Source organism: the organism of the source record quoted next, unplaced genomic scaffold (assembly GCF_019419815.1).
Source record: "Pyrus x bretschneideri cultivar Hongxiangsu unplaced genomic scaffold, Pyrus_bretschneideri_v1 Contig69, whole genome shotgun sequence".
NCBI classification, from domain to species: domain Eukaryota; kingdom Viridiplantae; phylum Streptophyta; class Magnoliopsida; order Rosales; family Rosaceae; genus Pyrus; species Pyrus x bretschneideri.
Window position 1 is genome coordinate 371,383 of NW_025999808.1, and position 8,790 is coordinate 380,172.

The 8,790-nt window shown below is 37.4% G+C and overlaps 1 protein-coding gene across 1 annotated transcript; it reads left to right on the plus strand.

Annotated features, from left to right (window-relative positions):
• The first annotated feature begins 332 nt into the window (after positions 1-332).
• Positions 333-8,509, plus strand: LOC103938773 (DEAD-box ATP-dependent RNA helicase 5). The gene is made up of 13 exons (XM_048573475.1): positions 333-952; positions 1,045-1,169; positions 2,401-2,508; positions 4,043-4,123; positions 4,431-4,509; positions 6,106-6,191; positions 6,267-6,323; positions 6,427-6,494; positions 6,741-6,809; positions 6,893-6,986; positions 7,639-7,803; positions 7,904-7,996; positions 8,146-8,509. The coding sequence occupies exons 1-13, from the start codon at positions 442-444 to the stop codon at positions 8,236-8,238; spliced, it is 1,629 nt and encodes a 542-aa protein (XP_048429432.1). The 5' UTR covers positions 333-441; the 3' UTR covers positions 8,239-8,509.
• The last annotated feature ends 281 nt before the right edge of the window (positions 8,510-8,790 follow it).

The following is an 8,790-nucleotide window of genomic DNA, read 5'->3' on the forward strand; positions in this document are numbered from 1 at the left end:
TAAATGTCGATCATTTCAAGACTCTTTTCAATTTTCAATCAAATAAATTGACGAAGATCATTTACTAAAAATTTACAAAAATATGTAAGAAGTAAAAATAAATACGTAAATAACATCTTTTTACGTGTATTGTAGGTGGCATATTCCTATTGGTGGTTAACATCCTGTTGATGGATAGTTAGTGTGGGAATGACATCCTTTTTAACGTGCATGTGGCATGTTCCTATTGGTGGTTAGTTGGCTACTTAGGTAAAATGACAAAAGCACCCTCGTCACGTCATCAATTTCGTGCACGTGGACAGTACTACATAATATGGTCAAACGTCAAAACCCTAGAATAAACCCCTTCCCTTCTGAAAAGTTGAAAACCCTAGAATAAACCCCGTCGTCGGCCTCTGCTGGTTTTTCCTCCGCCGTTATCACCCGAGTTGAGCTTCGACAATGGGTCGCAAACTCAAAGAATCCTCCGCCGCCGTCGGCGAGGCAGAACTGCAACAGACCCAACCTCTCCACGAAACCAAAGCCGAGAGGAAGAAGAAGAAGCAGAAAAACAAAGACGAAGAAGAAGCCCATCCCAGCCCCAACCCCAAGAGAAAGCTCGAAGACATTGCTCCTCAGGAAGAAGACTCAGATTCTATTGTCAAAAAGAAGAAGAAGAAGAAGAAGCACAAGAAATCCAAAGACAAGGAGGAAGAACCCGAAAATAATCAGGAGCCACAGGAAAATGGCCATGCCGACGAAGGTGAATCTGGAGACGCGGCTGTGGTGGTTAGTGGGAAGGATTCGAAGGAAGCCAAATACAAGCCACTGACTTCCTTTGCAGAATCGAAGCTTCCTAGTGAGGTTTTACAATGCTGTCAGAATTTCAACAGTCCATCTCCGATTCAATCCCGGGCCTGGCCGTTCTTATTGGACGGTCGCGATTTTATTGGGATTGCAAAAACCGGGTCAGGTACTAGTGTGGATTGGATTTTAGGATTTGAAGTTTGGTTTGTGTTGTGAGCTCTTTTTGTCCAGTTAAGCTGATTGTGTTGTGTTTTCTAGGCAAGACTTTGGCTTTTGGAATACCCGCTATTATGCAGGTTTTGAACAAGAGGAAGGGTAAGTTTTCGAGGGGACGAACTCCTCTTTGCCTTGCACTTGCACCTACAAGGGAGCTAGCTCAACAAGTATGTACTTACTGACCCAAGATGCATATTCTAACTAGTGTTGGATAATATTTTTAAGTTTTCTGTATCGATTAAGAAATTGAAATTGTGTTCTGCATATTAGATTTTCTCTCTGAGGTGGCATTATGTGTCTCTGATTCAATATTGCCTCTTGTAGCATAGGGTTCCGGCTTCAAAGAATGGGTTTAAGAGTAATTGTGTTTCCCCCTGTCAATTTCTGTCCTCCTAGAATGCAAGTTCAGAGGAAGACGAAAGGTGTCGAATAATGAATAATTTATTGCTATAGTACCCTTAGATAAGTCCAACGATGGATGACTGTGTAGTAGGTATACGGCGGTGGGTGGCTAGTCGCAGGTCTTTTAATCTGATGCTGATTAGCTATTATGGAATTACCCTTGACCTCAAGAAAATCTAGAAAGTTAGAATCAGTAAAATTAAGAATATCTTTTTGGTCTAAATTCAATGAAAAAGATTGATTATTATGTGACAAAATACTATCAGTCGCTCAATTGTCTCAAGGATTTTGTTACGTGAATTAGATATTCATCAGAAAATGTGTAATGAGGAATCACTCACATACACGGGGAGTTGAGAAAATTGATTTTTTTTACTTTATTTTTTTGGGTATGTGGTCATGCATTTCACTATAATAGTCCATAAATGAGTTTTGAACAGAGTTGCTGCAAATAGTACCTTTACTTGCCAGAAAGCTGATAGAAGATGATAACCCTCTTTTGGATTGTTGCCTGTTAAGGTTGAAAAAGAACCACATAGTTGCACAAATTGTGAGTTTGGTAGTCATGTGTACAAATTCTGCGCTCTTTCAATGTAGGCGAATATCTTTGGGTTAGTCCACAGTGGTAAGGGAGGGTTGGGGGAAATGTTTTTATTAGGATAGAACAAGAGTTCCATTGGTTCTGATGTAAGAAGAAAGGGGAATTCTTTTTAAGCATTCAAGGAGATTCAACAATGGGTCAGCAAGTATCATATCCTTCTGTGACAAACACTTAAAAGCCACAAACTTTTCATGTAAGAAGTATGTCCAACAAATAGTAGAGTGAAACAAGTTTGTGGACTTGGTTTCCTTTTTGTATTTGGTCGTACTGATAATTTGTTGTTCTTGCTTACATTCCTTTTTCACCTGCTGCTTGGGCATGTGATGTTCAAAGGAGAAATTCAAGGTTATTTATTGAAAAGCTGACCAACCATTTGCTTTATCTTCTGGTGGCAGATTTCAGAGGTTTTGTTCGAGGCTGGGAAACCTTGTGGTGTGGTATCAGTTTGTTTGTTCGGAGGAGCATCCAAAGGACCCCAAATATCTATGTTGAAGTCTGGTGTTGTAAGTTACTTAATTCTTCCTTATTTAATGTGGCACAAATTCAAATTTATACTTCATCCCCTCATACTTTACACTGGTCTACAATTGGCTAATCAAAATTAACTTCATGTTTTAAACTGGATCAGTAACGCTGTGACTTGGAAATACGATGATGTCTGGATTAAATTCTTTATTTCGAACTTTGTCCTCGTTTTGAATACACTTAAACCAAATAAATTTCACCTAATGATGTATGGATTCTTTGTCCTTTTTGAAAGCTTTGCACATAGTCAATTGTAGCCAAATCATGGAGGGTTCTCTAATGCAAAGCTTGCCCTGTACTTGATGCGCACAAAACAGTTTCCTCTTTTGTATTGTTTTGTTTTACTGGTCATATAACAACCAAGGTATTGAATATTAATGTTAACGGAAGTATTGTGAGGTTCAAAATACCAAAATGTAGATGGTAATATCGACAAACATCATTTTTCAGGGAAATGACAGGATGGGTTTGGTGAAATCTACATAAAAAAAAGATTGGATAGTTGTTATAAATTTCACAAACACAGTGGATGACATGCAACTTAGTGCATCTTATCTGTTTAAGTATGATCTAACAAGTGAGAACCAAGCTAGATGGATGAGTGCATCCGGCGTTTTGTGTGACCGTCGTATGCCACTGCAGCTCAAGGGAAAATTTTATAGGACGGCAATGCTTTATGGCATGGAATGTTGGGTGGTGAAGCATCAACACATACATAAAATGGGTGTAGCAGAGATGAGAATGCTTCGTTCGATGTGTGGGCACACAAGAAAGGATAAAATTAGGAATGAGGATATCCGAGGTAAAGTAGGAGTAGCCGAAATTGAAGGAAATATGAGAGAAAATCGGTTACAGTAGTTTGGACATGTGAAATGAAGGCCTACTAACACTCCGGTTAGAAGATGTGATTATGAGACAGAGGTTCACGGCCAAAGGGGTAGAGGAAGACCTAGAAGGACTTTGGAAGAGGCTCTAAGAAAAGACCGAGTACTTGGATCTAACAGAAGACGTGACACAGAACCAAGCGCAATGGCATTCTATGATTCATATAGCCGACCCCACTTAGTGGGAAAAGGCTTTGTTGTTGTTGTTGTTGTTGTTGTAACAAGTGAGAAACAAGTTCTCATTTGAAAAGCTTATTCAGAGAAAGAAATTGTTTTGAATGTGTGTCTACAATTAAAGATTATATACATTAGTACCCTGGTAGCCCTAAGTATAGTAGTATCCTACTTATAGAAGAGAGAGAGCTTATGATTCAAACTAGATTTGGGGTTAGTCCTGCTGACTAAATAGTTTTAACTTAAAAATTTCAGTCATTGCTACTGGTAGTCTGGTATACCACATCAGTTGGGTTTACTTGGAAATTTTGAAAAGTTAGTTCTTTTGGTTTGGGCAAAGGTCTGATTGAGTTAATTCAGTACATGTGCAGGTGGAAGTATTCTTTAGAGGTTCTATGTGTGTCATTTTGTATCTTCTTACAATTGGTTTTTGTATACTTTTCTGTGCTCTTAGGACATTGTCATTGGAACTCCTGGTCGTCTGAAGGATCTCATTGAAAATAAGGATTGTTGCCTGAAGGAAGTATCTTTTATGGTAAGTATCTGTTACCTGAAGGGAAGTATCATTAAGTTTCATTTTCTTATTTTACTTTAGTTTGGATGTGAATTTTTCTTTGGGTGGTGCTATCCGCACACTTATTTTTTACTTCTCACACACCCCACTCAATTTTTGGCCATCGGATCGAATGAATTGAAGAGTATCAATAAACAAAAAATTGACAAGGGTGTGTGGGAGGTAAAAAGGGGTGTGTGAATAGCACTACCCTTGTCTTTTTATACATGGAATGTTTTAGCAGTGTTAAAGATCTCAGAAAATAGAGATTAACAGAAATTTTTCATAGGTCCTTGATGAAGCAGATCGAATGCTAGACATGGGATTTGAACCAGAAGTTCGCTATATATTGGGCCAGACATGCTCTGGTATGTGATGTAGCATTAATAGGTCTCTCTTTATCTAATGTATGATTAGTAGGTCTCTCCTTATCTATCCAGTGACATCAAGTACTCTAGTTTGTTTGGAAGTACTTTAATTAAGTCTAAAACATTTTAATTATTTGTTTAAAATTTAAATAGTTTATTCGATTCCATTGTCATATGGAGAAGCTGTGTGAGGAAAAATATGCTCTTCCAGTTTATGTTACTAATTGTTTCGTCCCTTTAGTAGAAATAACCACTCATCTCTACTTACATACACAGGTTAGTGCTATTGGATACCTATCCATAGAGAGAGGAAAGACATCATTTTGACTTAGACTTTTGGACAACTGTTTTTTGTTTCCAATAGAAATCATCTAACTGAAAATGATTTTAATTATGAGGGGCCTGGAAGTAATTCAGTTATGAGACCTATTGATGTAGGACAGTAGAAATAGATAGGAATATAGAAGATTCAGACTCACTCTGGCCATAGGCATCACAGCAAGGGTATACTGGAATCACACCAATAGAGAAATCAGAAAAATTCCAGCATCACACTGAAGGTACCTTGGAATCACTCCAAGGTTGCTGCGTCTCACACACAAGCAGTAACCCAGAACTTCTTTTCACTGACTTTTATTTTAAAAACTTACAAAGTGAGCCCTTTTTATATGCCAGTTGGTACATGAATCTGGAAAGATCTACATTAATATACTGAGGAATTCTAAAGAAAAATTTATGATGCCAAATAATTAATATTGTAACATTGAGAGACTCAAACACAGAATTTGCTGACTAAACTGCATTCATTACATAAAAAGTAGAAAGACTAATTTATTGAATTTTAACTTGGCTCCTCCATTATTCTCCCTTGGTTGCAATTAAAGACTCGACATTGAGTTTGACATGTTGAAGTAGCAGTATCTTCAGTCAGTCACCAAGTTCCCAGCCTTGCTAAATATACTGGATCTCCCACCAAACTGATGTAGGACAATAGGAATATAGAAGAAGATGTGTACTCACTCTGGCCTTTGGCATCATACCAATGGTTATTGGAATCACTCCAATAGAGTTAGAAAAATTCCGGCATCAGGCTGGCCTTCAGCATCATACCAAGGGTATTTTGCAATCACTCCAAGGTTGCTGTGCCTCCACGCAAGAAGAAACCCAGAATTTCTTTTCACTAACTCTTATTTTAGAAGCTTACAAAGTTGCCCTTTTTATGTGCCAGTTGGTACATGACTCTGGAAATATCCACATTAATCTACTGGGGAATTCTTTAGAATAATTTGTGATGCTTGCCTAAATATGAAATAAGAAGTAATCTATTTCCCCTGGATTGCTCTCCAAAGATGTCTCGTAAAAGGAGTACCATGAGCAGTTTGAATTTCTGAAATGAATTTATTGGAAAATTTGTGGCCAATTAAACTCTAGACTGCTAATTAGGTATCTAAGTTTTCTCCAATTTTTGGGCTAGGTAGGGTCTGTCCCACTTGAACCTTGACATTTCAGTACTCTCGGATCTTTCCTACTAGTTCAATTAGTTTTGTAGGATAATTTCAGTCTGGTGATAATGATATAGATGTATTGACTCTGCAGCTCGGCAAATGGTAATGTTCAGTGCTACATGGCCTCCATCAGTTCATCAATTAGCTCAGGAATTCATGGATCCTAATCCTGTTAAGGTGCGAATTCTTAATTATTGTGACCTTTAATAGTTCGTTTTCACCTTTTGGAAAACTAATAACACATTATTTCAGGTAGTTGTTGGATCAGAGGATTTAGCTGCCAACCATGATGTTATGCAGATAGTTGAGGTACAAGTTCTCAACACACGTGAAACCTATGTGATGAATAAATGTTTATTTTGTTCATTCAATATATGCTTTACTGCAATTGACCTCCATATCACGTTCATAGGTCTTGGATGAGCATTCACGTAGTAGGCGCTTGGTTGCATTGCTAGAAAAATACCACAAATCGCAAGAGTAAGTTTTGGCACATTATGTCCCATTATTTCATTTGTAACTTGTGTCTTAGACTCTTAGCCAATCCCTGGTGGATTATTTTGGAACTAGTGTTGTGTGTATTTTGTGTGATCAAATCCCACTTGGTTTTACCATCTGTACATGTTCAATTTTTAGATCAGACAATGGAGCTCCTTCAATACTTCGTTACTTTCCTTGATGATGTAATTTGATATCATCTACTACTGATGTTATACTGTGGAACAGGAACAGAATTTTGATTTTTGTCTTGTACAAAGCGGAAGCCCCTCACCTTGAGAATATGCTGCACAAAGGGTAAAGTTCTTGATCCATATTTGGATTGCTGCCGAAGATTTTTGAGGAAAGCTACTGATGGTCTATGTATTTCTTATTTTTAGGGGTTGGAAGGCTGTTTCTATACATGGTGATAAGGCACAAAGTGAGCGTACGAAGGCACTCTCTCTATTCAAGAAGGGAAGCTGCCCCTTGATGGTATGTTGTTCGATAGAAGTGATATGTTTTATCTAAATACAGTGTTTATCAAAATACTAATAAACTTGACCGTTGACACTGCGTCTTATTCTGCTTTGCCCTCCCCTTTTTATCTAAGAATTGGATGGACATTTTAGCTCGTAAGATTACATTGGGAGTTAGTGCCACATGATGAGAGGCACCATTTTCTTTCCTACCCTGTTTAGGAGGGATCTCTTAATTTGTATCCGAACTTTTTTAACTTGGTTACAAAAATCAGTATTAAGGAAAAGTGAAAGAATTAAGGTTTACTAGAATGGAACTTGAAACTTGAAAGACAATAATGATGACAAAAAGGACCCACAAGTATCTTGGACAAGGTAGGTACTCGTATTTACCAAAACAACATTCTTGTATATCGTGGAAGTCTCGGTACATTTTTACATTCCTCCCAACTGTTTTATAGTTTCCTTCCAGCTGGTTTAAAATGTTTTTGTAAAGGGGTAACTATTTATTGAAATCTCTACGAACTTTTTGACAGGGAATTTGTGGTTAGCATATGCTTGCTTCTATCTGAAAGACCCTATCTGTATGAAGAAATATTTTAACTTCTTGTAGCTATGTCTGGAAACTGGTTATAATATGTTGCATTTTATCTGAAACATATTTTCAGATAGCTACTGATGTGGCTGCTCGTGGATTGGATATTCCAGACGTTGAAGTAGTGATCAACTATAGTTTTCCCCTCACTACTGAGGATTATGTCCACCGAATTGGGCGGACTGGGCGGGCTGGAAAGAAGGGGGTTGCTCATACTTTTTTCACACATCACAACAAGGTAACACTAAATGTGTTAAATCAATATTCTACAAGATTTTGAGAATTATTTTTTGGGAAGAATTCTACGTCAAACTACTATATATTGAGTACTATTCCAGGGACTTGCGGGGGAGCTGGTCAATGTTCTCAGAGAAGCCAAGCAAAATGTGCCAGAAGCCTTGTTGAAATTTGGCACCCATGTTAAGAAAAAGGCACGCATTTGGTTCTCTTTCATCTTATCTCATGTTTAGCTTTTCCTGCTGGTTGCTGAATAATTCGCATTCATGTTCCGTGTTCTTTGATCTGCTTGCATGAGTGGCATTTTAACAATCCTTCTTCTTATTGGGGTATTGAAATACAGGAGTCCAAACTTTACGGGGCTCACTTCAAAGAGATTCCTGCCGATGCTCCAAAGTCTCAAAAAATCACCTTCAACTCTGACGATGAAGATTAGTTCTTATTGCATTTATGAAAACATTTGTTACTCGAGCAGTAAAACACCCAAAGTTGGCTGTGGGAAGTAGTCCTGGCTGCACCAACATAGAACGATAGAACACAACGGCTGACGGCTGCTTGGGTTAGGAACGTGCATTCATATATCATTGTTCCCGCATTCTATCCCTATGTAATTTATGCAAATTTTGTTGTCCTTTTTTTGTTTTGTTTTCCCGGTCAATTGTATTACATGGATTCTCAATGATTATTTACTTCGGATTTTCATATTACCTTAAAACTTGTAGCATTTTACGTTATAACTGAGAGCTTCACATGGAAAGTGTTCTGAAACATTTTACTTGTGGATATCATAACCAATATTGACCTACCTAGAAAATATAATTACAAAAATTAAAGAAAATTAATTTATGAAATTAAATGTAATATAATCAAATATAATCACAAAAATTAAAGGAAATTCATTTATGAAATTAAATGTAATATAATTAAATGTTTAAAATAAATTGTGAAAACACTTATTTCGTCGTAGTAATTGGCGTCGTTTTCATGT

Coding starts and splice junctions, on each gene's coding strand:
- LOC103938773 (XM_048573475.1), top strand. CDS start 442: ATGGGTCGCAAACTCAAAGAATCCTCCGCCGCCGTCGGCGAGGCAGAA. Junction 1,170..2,400: donor CAAGGGAGCTAGCTCAACAA/GTATGTACTTAC, acceptor TTCTGGTGGCAG/ATTTCAGAGGTTTTGTTCGA. Junction 4,510..6,105: donor ATTGGGCCAGACATGCTCTG/GTATGTGATGTA, acceptor TTGACTCTGCAG/CTCGGCAAATGGTAATGTTC.